Source organism: Balaenoptera physalus (genome assembly GCF_965194825.1).
Source record: "Balaenoptera physalus genome assembly, chromosome: 3".
In the NCBI taxonomy this organism is placed as follows: Eukaryota; Metazoa; Chordata; class Mammalia; order Artiodactyla; family Balaenopteridae; genus Balaenoptera; species Balaenoptera physalus.
Genome location: NC_138890.1, coordinates 50,129,943 through 50,145,347, shown reverse-complemented (window position 1 = coordinate 50,145,347; position 15,405 = coordinate 50,129,943). Strand labels below are relative to the sequence as shown.

At 51.2% G+C, this 15,405-nt stretch overlaps 1 protein-coding gene across 3 annotated transcripts in view; it reads right to left on the bottom strand.

Moving 5' to 3' along the window:
* ANXA6 (annexin A6) overlaps positions 1-15,405 on the bottom strand; it is a 54,462-nt gene that overhangs the window by 29,773 nt on the left and 9,284 nt on the right. For all 3 annotated transcript variants that reach the window (XM_082455622.1, XM_082455624.1, XM_082455623.1), the window contains exons 3-10: positions 7,888-7,978; positions 7,082-7,176; positions 6,092-6,205; positions 5,058-5,148; positions 4,044-4,123; positions 1,969-2,025; positions 1,045-1,138; positions 521-616 (exon numbers count right to left, since the gene is read on the bottom strand). In XM_082455622.1, the coding sequence (XP_082311748.1) occupies positions 521-616; positions 1,045-1,138; positions 1,969-2,025; positions 4,044-4,123; positions 5,058-5,148; positions 6,092-6,205; positions 7,082-7,176; positions 7,888-7,978 (718 nt within the window). The remainder of the gene's footprint in view (positions 1-520; positions 617-1,044; positions 1,139-1,968; positions 2,026-4,043; positions 4,124-5,057; positions 5,149-6,091; positions 6,206-7,081; positions 7,177-7,887; positions 7,979-15,405) is intronic.

Sequence of the window (15,405 nt, the reverse complement as noted above, 5' to 3'; positions counted from 1 at the left end):
GGGAAGAACCTGGTTCCTGATAAGCCGCAGTCCTAGAGCACCCCAGACCCACCACTTTTATCACAAACCCAGGGGATAGAGAAATTGGGAAATGGGCCTGTTGTAATGTGGGGAGTGCACTGCAAGGACCCCCTTCCACTTTCTGGTCCTTCGGGGTTTCACAGGGAACTGGGTCAGATGGGGAAGCATCTGGGATGGGGCTGGGAAAGGTAGTTCCTCAACAGAAAGGTACCGGCTGAACCTCTGGATCTTGCTGGCAGAGTGGGCTAGAACCTGACTACTTTAAATAGTCAGGGTTGGTGGGGGATAGCTCTGGGCAAGATGAGGGCTGGGCCGTAGCTCTCCCCCAAGAAACACATACACACAACCTACCCCAGGCTGACATACTGTCTCTTGAAATGTCTGGCTTGCAAACAATCTGGTTTTCTCCTTCCCACCTCCATACCATACAATTCCCCTGTTCCTGGGTCAGAATCCCTGGATCCCTCCAAGGCCCCGGGAATGCAATGTCAGGACGTACCCGTAGCAAGCATCAGCTTCTCAAAGTCCCCGGACAGCTCCCCTCGGATGCTGGCTTCGATCGGCTTCCCCGTGGTCTTCAGATACTCATCAAACACTGAGTCCGACAGAGAGAACGGGGTGTCAAGAGCACCCCCATAACACTGGAAGGAATGGGGACTTCAGAGGGGGAGGCACAGTGGCCAGGACCACAGTGCCACCATGAAGGCAGGGCTGGCACTTAGGGAGGGTCAGGGAGGTCGTGCACATCACCAGCCACCATGCAGCCTCGCTGCGTCCGCTGTGAGGGACTGCGTACACCTCCTGCTCCAACATGAAGACAGGACTGGTACTGAGACGGAGGGGCTGAACATCCTGTTAAGGCCTCTCATGAGGGCCTATACAAACCACCGTCTAATAAAATCAAGACTAGTGTTTGGGTTGTGGACGAGGCAGCGATCATGCTCCCTTAGCAGAAAAGGAAAAGAGAAAGGAAATCTTGGCGTAACCCCAAGGGGGCAGCTGTAGGTCTTCCCTGGAGCTTACCCAACCGAAGGTGCTGCTTGCTGCGATTTCCCAAAATGTAAATGAACTGGGCTTCATCTGTTCCCCATTTCAGTTCCCCTGCCTCGTACAGGTCCTGAAGGGGAAGAGGTGGGACTTAACTAAAAGAGGAAACCGCAGGAGACAGAACTCACCAGCCAAGCCACTCAGAACTGCTGTCAGATCCCTGAACATGCCGGTAATTGGTAGCCTCAGGACATCTGCATACACCTGTACAGCTTTCTCCCTTTCTTTCTGGGGAAACTCCTACTCAAACTTCAGGGCCCAGATTAAACGTCCCACCTGTTCTCAAAGCACTTCCTGATGTCCCTAGGCAGAGTTCTCTTTCCTTCACTCCCTCTTCTAGGCTTCCTGTTTCTTTATAGCTTTGATCCAGTGTATATTATAATATTTATATGCCTTGCTTCCCACTATGACATGGGCTCCTCAAGAACAGGAATTATGTCTTATATTCTCTGTATCTACTGCTGCAGTGTTACTGGCACATAGTGGGAGCTCAAAACACCTGGAATGTATGGTATATCCATAGGGAAGGTGTTTGTGTGATTAATATATGCCTGTCTCCCCAGTGCTGTCTGACTTTGTTCATTTAGGATTCCCCAGTGCTTGGCAGAATGCCTGGCACATAGTAAGTGTTCAATAAATATTAATTAACTGAATGAATAAATGAACAAATGATGAAAAGCTCCAAAATACATCTCACCAACTTTACATACTGTGTACCTTTGAAAGCTAACTTAAGTCCTTTCTTCAACAAAGCACTGTATAAATGATGGCTGTGAGTCAGTTATTTCTGGTATCTGATGCAAATTACTTTGCCTCCAGCCCTTCCCTGGATGCCCAACCTCTCCCCTTCTCTCAGGGCTGCCTCGCTGTGCCCGGGGACCTCCACTGGTGCTGATTTACCTGGACGTCCTGCTGCACCAGGTCCTCGCTCACTACATCATCCTCCTCCCTGGTTCCCTGGGCAGAAAGACAAGGAACACGTGGTTCAAATACCAGAGCCAGGACAAAGCCTGGATGCCAGTGGTGGAGACAGGGAGGACTGGGAAAACCGTGGTGGCCCAGAGTGTCCAGGAGAAGAGACTGACAGCAGCCACTGGATCAAGACCACAGCACCTGGGAATTCCCTGGTGGTCCAGTGGTTATCATCCGAGCTCTCACCGCTGAGGGCCTGGGTTCAATCCCTGGTTGAGGAACTGAAATCCCACACGCCGCGCAGTGCAGCCAAAAAAAAACAAAAAGAAAAAAAAACAGACCACAGCATCTATTTTGCAGCAAATCATAGGGCCCCTCCCACTGGCTTCTCCCTCATCCTTGGAGCTTGGACCAAACAGGGGAGTCCTGAGAATAACCAATGTCTTCCTAGGTGCCTCCACCCCAGAGGAAGCCTTGTAATGAGAACATCTCTGAGGATAGGACTCCTGCCACAAGTCCTGGCATGGCCCACGAGGCCATCCAACAATATCATAGGGGTCAAAAGTCTGCATATTTGCATTCTGTTAGGGGCTCCTATATCTTAACCCAAGGAATTCACCAATGAGGATTTGAGACTGGGGGCCTGAGATCTGAGCTCACAAGCTGTGAAGGCACCAAATCCTATTTGTGTTCCTGTCACTCCACCCACGCCCTATGCCCCATCAGACAGAGGGGGATACTCATGGGGGCCAGGGGCCAGCCATACTGGGCTCCTAGTTATGTGGGCAGAGGTCAAGCCTATGCTTATCTCCTGTTCCCCCTGAACTGTGCATTTCAGGATCTCAAACCCCCTGGTTCTCTTTGGGAGTCAGCCTAAGGAGACAGAGCCGGTACGCTTACAATCGGTGCTATGTAACCGCCTGCTAGATGTTAGATACTGAGGAGGCCACATCCTCGACTCCAAGATACAGGCTGGAACGCTCCTGTCCGGAACATGCGCTTTGAAAATGGGGGCAAAGGCCACGCTTTCCCACTCTTGAAGATCATCTCCTGATAATTCCGCAGCTGCTTAATACGGAATGAGGATAGTTATGGTAACACGAGGAAGAGAACTGGGAGCAGCTGCTGTAATACGGGGGGAGGGAGGGCAATGAAAGAAACAAAGAGGTGGCTTTATATATAAAGCTCCCTAAAAGTTTGGTCCTTGGAGCTGGACTTGAGATACCTCAGTGCCTGTTCCCAAGGGGCCAGCGGTCACAGAGGTTTCCATGGGGCTGGGCAGGGAGAGGATAAGCAGCAGGGTGGGATGTGTACTCCAGACACCGCAGTCGTGCAGAATGCAGGCCTGTTGTTGCCAGAGCTTTCGATTACTCAAAAGAATCTAGAGATCTGGTTTTGGACCAAAATCTCCCTAGTTTTAAATGTTAGCAACTAACTCAAAGTGTTTTTTTTAAAAAAAAACGTATGTGGGGGGAAATGAACAAAGGAAAAAACCCAACTTGGGCAGGCAGAACTCAGCCATGGACACTGTGTGCAGCATCTTTATGCTCTCTTTTTTTGTCATCCGTGGGTGGGAGGGAGTAGCAGGGCTTGGCTACGGGGGAATGCCACGCAGGCAGCTCCAGAGATGCTATGCCCCCGCTGGCGCCCCTGCTGGTGAGCTCAGGTAGGTGCAGTGGCTGGGGAAGCCATGGCAGGAGCGAGGCTGGAGAGGAGGGAGAAGGGGTATGTGTGGAGAGAGGAAGGAGGACACAGGAGCACAAGAGAGACAGGGTATGTGAAAAGAAATGCAGGTCACCTGCCTGTGCAAGCCACAGGGGACAGAATAGACCCTGGACGCTCAGATTCCACACCCAGGTGAGCCAGAGAGAAACCATCTCAAGTTTGAGGATAAGATGGGCAGAGGGGGAGGGGAGGCCACAAAACACCAAGGAGGACTTTACATGTGCAGAACCACCAAGGAGGCCCTCACGGGCCACCCTGTTTGAGAAAACAGGGAGAAGGTGCTCACAGCCCCCTGCACCCTGGCAGAGAGCTTGGGGAGGGCCCCAAGGTGGACCAACCTGCAGCAGGACCACGAGCATCTTCTGGAAGTGACCAGAGGTGTCCCCAATGATGTCAGCCTCCAGGTCTCGCTCGTAGGCTGCGGGGAAGGAACACAAGCTCTAGCCCCATCCCCAGGACACCCCAGGAAACCAGGATAAAAGTCCCTGCTGCCCCTAAAATGATCAGATATTTGTGACAAATTCCCAAACCCAGTCTCCAGGACAGCCATGGCAAGACCCAGGGTGTATTTTCACAGTTCTCTGTACTGACCCATGATGTGATGAGATGGAATCTGCCCACGTCTCTCTATCCCCACCTGCGCTGTCCTACCCCAGACACCATCGTCGCTCACCTGGACAGTGGCTACAGCCTTCTGACTGTTCTCTCTGCTTCTCCAATCCACAGCAACATGGGGGACTGTCTTAAAGCCCACATTCATCGTGGGCTCCTCTGTTTCCCACTGGGCTTGGAATAAACATTGTCTCTCTCTCTTGGCCTACACTGCCCTGTGTAATCCTGTCCTGCCCTCTACTGCTCTAGCCTCGCACTGGATACCAGGCTTATTCTGCTCGAGGGCCTTTGGTCTTGCCATTCCCTCTCCTGGGTCTTCTTCCCCACTCTGTGTACAACTGGATCCTTCTCGTTTCCTCCCAAGACAGGCTTCCCTGCCCACCTGTCTGAAGCACGTCCTCCCCAGTTAAAGTCGGATGCTTGTTCTCTGTTTGTTTCTTTCATAACTCTTCGCCACAACAAGTCATCATCATGTTCATTTGTTTACCTGTTTATTATCTGTATCCCTCGTTACCTCATTAATCTATAAGCTCTCAGGCAGGAACTATACGGATGCCCACCGCCATATCCTGAGAACCTAGCACACTGCCCAGCACAGAGCAGGTACTTATTGGATGGATGGACAGAACAGAGGGAAGGAGAAAAAAAGGTGAACGGGTAGAGTCTTAGGGTCCCTACTCTTGTGATCACCTTCATTACACATCTGAAAAACCCTGAATGGCCCCTCCTGCTCTTCTCACCATCTTTGTACGCTGCCACCAGCTGGTGGATCTGCTCGTTGGTCCGCGAAGCCAAGATCTCAATGAGGCACTTCTCATCGGTACCAATGCCCTGGGAGAAGGGAAGGGGCATGTGAGTCAAGGGTTGGGATGGGAGGCCACCAGCCCCGAGATGGGAACCTGGGGTGGTCAGAGCAAGGAAACCCGCAGCACTCAGGGTGCCCCTAACACAGCTCTTAGGCACCAAGCTGGAGCTGCTGCCCTGAGACAGGGGTTCTAGAGCCACCTCTGCCTGCAGCTTGCTTTATGATTGCTCATTAAAAAAACTTTATCTTTCTGCACCTCTCTTTTCTCATCTATAAAATGGAGATGATACTAGTTGCTCTACTGAACTCACAGGAAAAATGAGAAGGTGATAACCTCTTACCTGGCTAAGTTTATTAGTTAGAAACAAATTCATGTTTACTAGCTCACCTGAGGCAAAGATCATAGCACTTTATAAACTGTAAAGTGCTAAGTACACTCAAGGGCATTTGGTCTCTCCCTGCTTGGTGGGGAGCGACTTTCTACCTCCACTAGCCTGGGCTGCTCCTCAGATCCTGAACACACCTCCTCAGCCGCTCCTGCCATTTCCTCTCCAGCCCACTCTGATCAACCAAATCCTCTCCAGGCTCTGGGCCCAGCTCGATCCTCTCATCTTCTGTGACGCCCTCTCCAGCCACCCCGAGCCCAGGGCCTGTCCTCATGACCTCCTTTAACACGCCCTTGGCCTTTGGGTGTTGGACACAATCTGTCTCCACTTCCCTGTGTCCTGCTTCCTCGGGACTGTAAGCTGCTGGGGTGGGCGTGTGGGCCTCACACCGACACCTGTCCCACCGCTGTCCATCTGGAGGAGACCGTGGCGCCCCCCCGGGATAGGATTTGGGCAAGCTGCCTCGAAGCAGGGCACACGTGCGGGGTGGGTGCAGGGCTCACTGAACGCTTGCTGGAGAGGTTGGAACCTCCCATTAACCACGCCCCCAACCCTCACACATGCGCAGACCCAGGCTTCATACCGAGATGGCGTCTTTAATTTCTTTGGCATCGCTATAGGCAGGTGGCCTCATGAGACCCACAACCAGTCGTTCAAACTTCCCTGTCAGCTCGTACTTCAAGTCTGCAATGAGGTCCTGGTTGCGGGGCAGAGGGAGGAGGAGATGGAAGAGCAGTTATAATGATAAGAATTACATTTAATGAGCACTTACTCTGTACAGGCACTGGGCTAAGTAATCTCACTTAATCCTCATTCGTGGAGGTACATACTATCATCAGCCTTCAGAAATGGGTTTAGAGACATCAGGTAACCTGCCCAGAGGCACGCAGCCAGCAAATGGCAGAATTCAAGTCCACAGCACTGTGCCTCTTCCCCGCCGTGTTCTGTTTACTTGTTCACTGTGTGTCTCTCCCACGGTCCGTGAGTCCATAGGGTTAACACCCTCAGTCAGGTCTTATTCACCTGTGTAGCCCTAACCCATAACACAGTGCCCAGTGTGAAGCAGGTGCTCTAGATGTTCCAGTGGCTGAATGGTCCCTGCCTGAGAGAAGAAAAAAGGAGGAGACTTCCCTGGTGGCGCAGTGGTTAAGAATCCGCCTGCCAATGCAGGGGACACAATTTTGATCCCTGGTCCAGGAAGATCCCACATGCCATGGAGCAACTAAGCGCCACAACTACTGAGCCTGTGCTCTAGAGCCCGTGCGCCACAACTACTGAGCCCACGCGCCCACAACTACTTAAGCCCTTGCTCCGCAGCAAGAGAAGCCACTGCAATGAGACGCCCACGCACCGCAATGAAGAGTAGCCCCCGCTCGCCACAACTAGAGAAAGCCCGTGCACAGCAACGAAGACCCAACACAGCCAAAAAAAAAAAGAAAAAGAAAAAGAAAAGGGCAGAACTGCCAGCACAGAGGCTGACCTGGAGTAAAATACTCAGGAAAGGCCCTGAACACACAGGTGAATGAAATCATTCACCCCCCCATCCCACCCGCCCTCTAGTTGCCATGGTTACCTTGCCATAGAGGGACTTGTAGTTCTGGCAGATCTCCTGCCTCTGCCTGTTGCTCCGGGAAGTAATCAGCTCCAGTATGGCCTCCTTGTCACTGCCTAGAAGAGGGGAGGCACCTGTCACCCTACCCCAACCTGCCTCCAGGAAGCCCGCCAGGGCTGCTCCCTGCAAGTCCTCAGCATCAGCCTTCTGCTTGCGTGAGGCAGTGACGTTGGAGGGGGGATCTATGGGGACCTGACAAGCCACCACTGAGAGAGATCCTAGCACATGTACTATCTGAGCTCAGAGGGCCCGTGATCTAGCTCCTCATCACACGGATAAGGAAACTGAGGCCCAGAAAGGAGCAACGACTCACCCAAGGTCTCCCAATGAGCCTGGTTTAGAAAAACCCAGGTGTCCTAACGCCCAGGACAGGGTTCTTTCAGTGACAGGGAAAACAAAAGAGAATAATAAGCAGCAAATTCAGGGTAGTGCTTACCCCCAAGGGAAAAGACAGAGTGATGCTATCAGGAGGGGGACCTACCACGAAGGTTTCAACTGTATGAGGAAGCAAGTGCTATTTCTCAAGTTGGGTGGCAGGTCTATGGGTAAAGTTTCTCCTACTCCTTAGATCTTTTTATTTGTCTGGAACAGTTCATTATAAAATTATAAGAATAAAAAGAGGAGACCAAAGAATGACCGAGTACATCTCACCATCCCACCCCACCGCCCACCCAAAGGGCTGTCCTTTTGGTATGGGGACATGCTCAAGCCCAGTTGAATCCCGCTTCTCTTCCTTGGGGCCCCACTCCTGGCGGCCAAGCACCCACCGAAGCCCTTCATGGCGTTGTACAGAGTGTCGGCATCCTGGCTGGGGTCGAAGTCCGGGAAGTTGTGAATGGAGCCCCGGTACTTGGCACCCTGTGGAGAGAACAGCAGAGGGTGAGGTGCTGGCCCTGAACGGGGTTCCCAGCCCTAGCCACAGGATAAAGGTCCCCGCTGTCCCTAAAATGATCAGATATTTGTCACAAATCCCCAAACCCAGTCCCCATAATGGCCACGGCAAGACCCAGGGATGTATTTTCACAGTTCTCTGAAGAGACCCAGGACACGGTGAGATGGAATCTGCCCACTGCTCTCCATCCCCACCTGCACTGTCCTACCCCAGACACCGTCGTCGCTCACCTGGAGCTTGGCTGAGCTCCCCGCCCCTAAAACGGAGCGCTGGCTACAGAAAGCCCAGGCAAGGGTACGGAGGACTCTCCCTGTACCTCCTGCCACCGCCTGCCCCAAGGGTGGTGCCATTTCCCCACGGGAGGAGAGCTCAGCCAAGCCCCCGGCTCTGCACCACTTTCCCAGGACCCAGGAGAGATAAAAGCCAGACTGAGTGCAGGTGGTGGGAATGATTCTTGCAAAAGTAACCAGAGCCCCACATATGTTTACGGCACTTTACGGTGTACAAAGCCCTTTCACCTCCATGAGTGTGATTTTTTTAGTGTCTTGTAGAAGCGCTTAAGATGATCTCTATCACGGAAACAAAGAAACCAAGCCCCACAAAGGGAAGCCACTCGCTGGGGTCACACAGAACCCACATCTCTGTCCAGTTCCCCTTTGCTCTCTAGCTCCAGAAACCTTGCAGCTGCCAGCTTCTGAGGGTGGGGTCCTGGCGCAGGGTGGGGAGCCCAGAGCCACCCTCAGAATCAACACCCAGATGAGGTGCTGCTCTTCTGGGCCCAGTGAACTGAGCCATGAACTGGCATCTGAGGACAAGCTGGCTGGGTCCTTGGGACAAAGGCGGGGAGAGGCAGAGTCAGAGAATCTTAGACATCGAAGCTGAATGCACAATGGGTTGGTTCACAGAGAAGTCAGATATGGGTCAGCCATGGGGCCCCGGAGAGCAGCGACAGCTGGGATAGCTGCGGATGCCAGAGCCCAGGGCACTAAGCACACAGTGCAGTGACAGGGCACTTAGCCTGTGCCAGGTCCGATGCGAAGGGCTGAAGATTCAGGGAAAAAGAAGACCCGAGCCTGACTTTCATGAGCTTCTGACCCAGTGGAGGAGAGAGACTAGAACACAAATTAGCATAGAGCTCGCAATAAATACCCCATGACAAAGGCAAAGCAACTTGGGAAAACAGTGGGGGGCAATTCCAGCTGGATGAGGGAACCAGGACAGGCTTCATGGGAGGGGCGAGGTGGCTCGCATAACTGTGCCTAGAGCAGTAAGAAGTGCACGGCAGGCAGCAAATGAGCCTCCGACCACGTCCTGTGTCTCCCGGCACCTGCACTGCAGGACCTGGCCTGGCATTTGAACGCTCTGTTGGTTTATGTCAGCCGTTGCTGGCTCCTCCAAGGTATGCATGCGTGGGTGCAGGGTTGCTATTTAAAGTTCTGGCAGGGAGGATGACCAGAAAGGGACACGGCCCTCTTCCCGCCACCTGTGAATCCCCTGCAACCTGATCACACCGCTGGGCAGAGAAAGAAAGAGTAACACACGCCAGATACCCAGACCAGAAAAGAGATACTCCCTTTAGAAAGCTCCACGCGTATCTGTCTTGCTCACTGATGTATTCCCAGCAGCTAGCTCAAGGCTTGCCACAACTAGGCACTATTTGTTTCCTAGGTGGATAGGTGTACGGGCGGATACATGACTGTGAACATACCCTGAGCAATCAAAGAAGACTTCCTGGAGGGGAATGCTAAGCTGAGCCCTAAAGGATGAGCAACAGCTGGCCCAAGGGGTGGGGGAGGGAAGGAAAAGGCTTCATACAGAGAAACAGCATGGCAAAGGCCTGGAGCCGAGAGCACACAAGAACAGTCAGGAAAGCAAGCCCAGATTCTTCAGGGCTCTTGCGGATGCCCAAAGTTGCCAAGATCGTGGGATTGTAAGTGGCCAGGAGGGAAGGAGGAGGAGAGGGGAAGGATGGAAGCGGAGCCCCCAGGAAGAAGGGAAGAGGTCCCAGCAGTAAGCTGACACCTTCTCTCCTGTTGCTGCTCCTCCTCCTCCCTCTCTTCCCTCCTCACCCAGTGCGGTGGTTGAGGCAGCATTTGGGGCAGAGGCTGCACCTGAAAGCTGAGGCAATGCCATGCTGGAGGACAGAAAGTCTAACAGCTGACACAAGGCCCGATCAAAATGCTCCCTTAGAGGCGGGCTTGGCCAGCTGCAAGTCGGTCTCTCTTCCATGTGGGTCTTTGCACAACAGTAATAAGTAGTCTTGCTTTGCATTTCTCTAATGATTAATGATGTTGAGCATTCTTTCATGTGTTGGTTGGCAATCTGTATATCTTCTTTGGAGAAATGTCTGTTTAGGTCTTCTGCCCATTTTTGGATTGGGTTGTTTGTTTTTTTGATATTGAGCTGCATGAGCTGCTTGTAAATTTTGGAGATTAATCCTTTGTCAGTTGCTTCATTTGCAAATATTTTCTCCCATTCTGAGGGTTGTCTTTTGGTCTTATTTATGGTTTCCTTTGCTGTGCAAAAGCTTTTAAGTTTCATTAGGTCCCATTTGTTTATTTTTGTTTTTATTTCCATTTCTCTAGGAGGTGGGTCAAAAAGGATCTTGTGGGGCTTCCCTGGTGGCGCAGTGGTTGAAAATCTGCCTGCCAAGGTAGGGGACACGGGTTCGAGCCCTGGTCCGGGAAGATCCCACATGCCGCGGAGCAGCTAGGCCCGTGAGCCAAAACTACTGAGCCTGCGCATCTGGAGCGTGTGCTCCGCAACAAGAGAGGCCGCGACAGTGAGAGGCCCACGCACCGTGATGAAGAGTGGCCCCTGCTTGCCGCAACTAGAGAAAGCCCTCGCACAGAAATGAAGACCCAACACAGCCATAAATAAATAAATAAATAAATAAATAAATAAATAAATAAAATTTAAAAAAAACAAAAAGGATCTTGCTGTGATTTATGTCATAGAGTGTTCTGCCTGTGTTTTCCTCTAAGAGTTTGATAGTGTCTGGCCTTACATTTAGGTCTTTAATCCATTTTGAGTTTATTTTTGTGTATGGTGTTAGGGAGTGTTCTAATTTCATACTTTTACATGTACCTGTCCAGTTTTCCCAGCACCACTTATTGAAGAGGCTGTCTTTTCTCCACTGTATATTCTTGCCTCCTTTATCAAAGATAAGGTGACCATATGTGCGTGGGTTTATCTCTGGGCTTTCTACCCTGTTCCATTGATCTATATTTCTGTTTTTGTGCCAGTACCATACTGTCTTGATTACTGTAGCTTTGTAGTATAGTCTGAATGAGATATCATCCCACACCAGTCAGAATGGCCATCATCAAAAAATCTAGAAACAATAAATGCTGGAGAGGGTGTGGAGAAAAGGGAACACTCTTGCACTGTTGGTGGGAATGTAAATTGACACAGCCACTATGGAGAACAGTATGGAGGTTCCTTAAAAAACTAAAAATAGAACTACCATACGACCCAGCAATCCCACTACTGGGCATATACCCTGAGAAAACCAGAATTAAAAAAGAGTCATGTACCAAAATGTTCATTGCAGCTCTATTTACAATAGCCAGGACATAGAAGCAACCTAAGTGTCCATCAACAGATGAATGGATAAAGAAGATGTGGCACATATATACAGTGGAATATTACTCAGCCATAAAAAGAAACGAAATTGAGTTATTTGTACTGAGGTGGATGGACCTAGAGTCTGTCATACAGAGTGAAGTAAGTCAGAAAGAGAAAAACAAATACCGTATGCTAACACATATATATGGAATCTAAGAAAAAAAAAAAAGTCATGAAAAACCTAGGGGCAAGATGGGAATAAAGACACAGACCTACTAGAGAATGGACTTGAGGATATGGGGAGGGGGAAGGGTAAGCTGGGACAAAGTGAGAGAGTGGCATGGACATATATACACTACCAAATATAAAATAGATAGCTAGTGGGAAGCAGCTGCATAGCACAGGGAGATCAGCTCGGTGCTTTGTGACCAGCTAGAGGGGTGGGATAGGGAGGGTGGGAGGGAGGGAGACGCAAGAGGGAAGAGATATGGGAACATATGTATATGTATAACTGATTCACTTTGTTATAAAGCAGAAACTAACACACCATTGTAAAGCAATTATACTCCAATAAAGACGTTAAAAAAATAAAAATAAAAAGAATAAGTAGGCTGTCAGACTAGTTATCCCAGCACCCTGCAGGATCACAGCCATGGGGAGAGGGTGGCGCAGGGGGGCCCCAGCACTGGTCACATTTAGAGATGCAGGGACAGTCCTTCAAGTCACCCAGGTTTCCCAACATTGGTCATTCTCACACCAACCTGGTGAATTTGCATCTCCAAGTGCCACCTGCACAGCTGTCCCCACTTCTCCCCCTCACCCTGACTGCCTGCCACTCCTCCGGCACACAGGTTCCTGGCCTCAAGTACCCGCGAGGGGAGGGGAGAGAAGAGGAGAAAGGACTTTCCACCCTGAAATATTCAGCAGGCCCCGATGCCAGCTGGTGAGCAGCCTGGACCCCAGGCTCCACCCAGGCTGCTGCTAGAGCAGGAGTCCCGAGGCCGCTCGGGAACCTAAGCCACGTGAGTCAGAGAGGTGGCTGCCCAGCCAGGACTCCACCTGAGAGCCGCCTTGAGTGGGCCTGGCCCAGGCCTCCCCTCTGCAGCTCCTGGAGCTGCAGGCACCAACACCTGCCACTCTCGCCCTGTCCCCTAAGCGTTCTTATGCTCACCTTCACGTTCAAACCCAGAACACCCCTGTGAAATGAAGGTCACAGAGCCATGCCTCTGGGCCTTTCTATGACGCCACACTATTTCTTTATGACTTTGGGCCTCAGGGTCCCTCCTTCTGGAAGGAAAGAGGGAGAACTGGCACAGAGATCACAGTAGAAGTAACTGGGGGCGACCTGGACCAGAGAAAAGAGGGAGTGGCTTGTTCTGTGCCTTTGTGTGTGTGTGTGTGTGTGTGTGTACACGTGTGTGCACGCATGTGTGTGTTGGGAAGGGGTGCACAGGAGCAGAGTTGGGGTGCTAATAATTGGGAGCATTAGACACACACTTCAGCTCAGTGGAAGGAAGACCTTTCTCACTCTTCCCTAGCACAGGAAGTACCCAACTGATTCAACTTCGATTTTTCAAAAAGTGATACACTTTCAGTAGAAACTGTACTTCGAATTGTACATTTGGACCTTTTCCTGGGCTAGCGATATGCTGTAGGGTCCTCTCTCATGATGCTGGGCAGCACGAGCAAGCCGCAGCTCCCAGTCAGCCACGCGACCACGAGGGTGGTCATCTAATACACTATGACGGCTATTCTGTACCCAGCCATTCTGGTTTTCACTTTAAGTACCGTATTCAATACATTACATGAGATAGTCAACACTCTATTATGAAATAGGCTGTGTGTTAGATGATTTAGTCCAACAGTAGCCTCATAGAAGAGTTCTGAGCACAGTTAAGGTAGGTGAGGCTAAGCTCTGATGTTCAGCGGGGTAGGTGGATTTAAATGCATTTTCAACTCATGATGTTTTCAACTAACCATGGGTTTACTGGGAGGTAACCCCATTGTAGGTCAAGGAAGATCTGTATTGTCTTCAGCCCCCTTCTTCTTTCCCCCGACCCTTGCGCTCCAAGCATCCAAATTGCTTTTACTGCCCTGCACACACTACGTTCTCTCCCCTCTGCCCCTCTGTTCCAGCATCCCCTCTACCTAAAGCACTCTCAGCTCCCTTGTTCTTCCTCAAGTAGCTCTCTCCAGGCAGCTTTTCCTATTTCCTCAACCTGCGTGCCCCCAGAGCTCCTTTCCTGCTCCCACCAGAGCGTTAGCCCTGTGCATGGGGGCTCCAACTCATCCCACAGGATAAGGGGCCCCCTAAGGCTCTTCCATCCTAGGACTCTCGCTTGTAGGATGTCTACGGCTGCTGGTCCATGGCGACAAGAAAGCACAGGTCAGCTAGGCAGACAGCAGGGTCTGGGAGCACTGGTCCAGGAGTCCAAAGATGTGTGCCCTAGGTCCTGGCCACCCTGGTCTCCCAGGACCTGATCTGTCCGCTTGGGTCATCCAGAACCCTGCAATTCGAATGCCTCTCAGGAAGTAACTCTGGGACGATTACCCATGGGAAATGGGTAGCAACAACGAAGCAAGACGAAGTGGTATATCTTCGTCTATAACCACTAACTCTCTCTCCTGGTCAGAGAGGCCACTTGTGCAAAGTGTGCTCCTCAGAGGCCGACAGGCAGGCCACGGCTAAGACTTTTTTGAGTACTGATCCTACATCATATAACACACTGCGCTCTTCAAAAATTGTGAATAGACATCCTTAAGGCCCTTGTTCATTGGGTGGCAAGTCATGAAGATGCGGACAAAGTTTAGTTATCACTGAGCTCAATCACCTCATAATGGAAACTGGGGTCGCAGAGAAGGTAAAGAACTCACCCAAGAACACACAGCTCCTGTATTATGTCTGTCGCCACTAGCTCTATGATCGACATGAGGGACCAAAGGGGCCAAGTCAGGGGTCCCTTTGTTTTATTCTCCCTTTTCAACCCCACTGTTGCAGTGACCACGTCTTTTTCTCTAAGGCCAGCCAACAGGGATCACTCTCAGGCAAACCCTGACCCTAGAACAACACCTAGCTCTGACCAAGGACAGAACCTAATCCTGGCCACACACAGGAGTAAAAGCTCTGATACACCGCAAACTCCACAGCCCAGCAAAGCACTCAGACAGCATGAAAGACTGGTGTCTCCCAAGCCAGGGAAACTTAATCCCAAATGCATGTGACAGAGAGGACCCAAATCCACCTCCAGAGCAGAGAGGACCCTCTAATGCTTTTACCTATCCAGCATCTGTCTCTCTTCCTGGGGGAACCACTCTTGGGCCAGGCAGTTCAGGTGGGACCAGCTCTACCGCCTGGACTCAAGTTACCCAGGCCCAGCCAATGAAAACCAATCCCAAGACTTACCCTGGAATCGTTTGGTATAAATTATGTTGTATCCTGCACGCTGCCCAGGAAGCAGAATGGAAGCCTAGAGCTGCTGCTGATGGCTAGTATGAACAATTAAGGAAGAATGTGTCCAAGAATGAAGCCACCCAGAGGAGGCCCGGTTCACGGAGGCAGAATCCTGACAATATCACGTGGGCCCCTGGATCCAGCCAGACCTGAAGCCCTGGGCTTCTCAGTCATGTGAGTCAATACACCTCCCTTCTGCTTAGGATGTTGTGTGTTGTCATTGGTTACTTGCATCTGAAAGAGCTGTGACTTATAATAGGAGTAAGCAAAGCCTGAGAACCTCCCCAGCTCCTTTCTAACTGAAGATACCAGGGATCTGTGCTGCAGGCCCAGTGACTCTAGGAGAAGCCCAAGCCCAGGGGAAGTACTATAGGA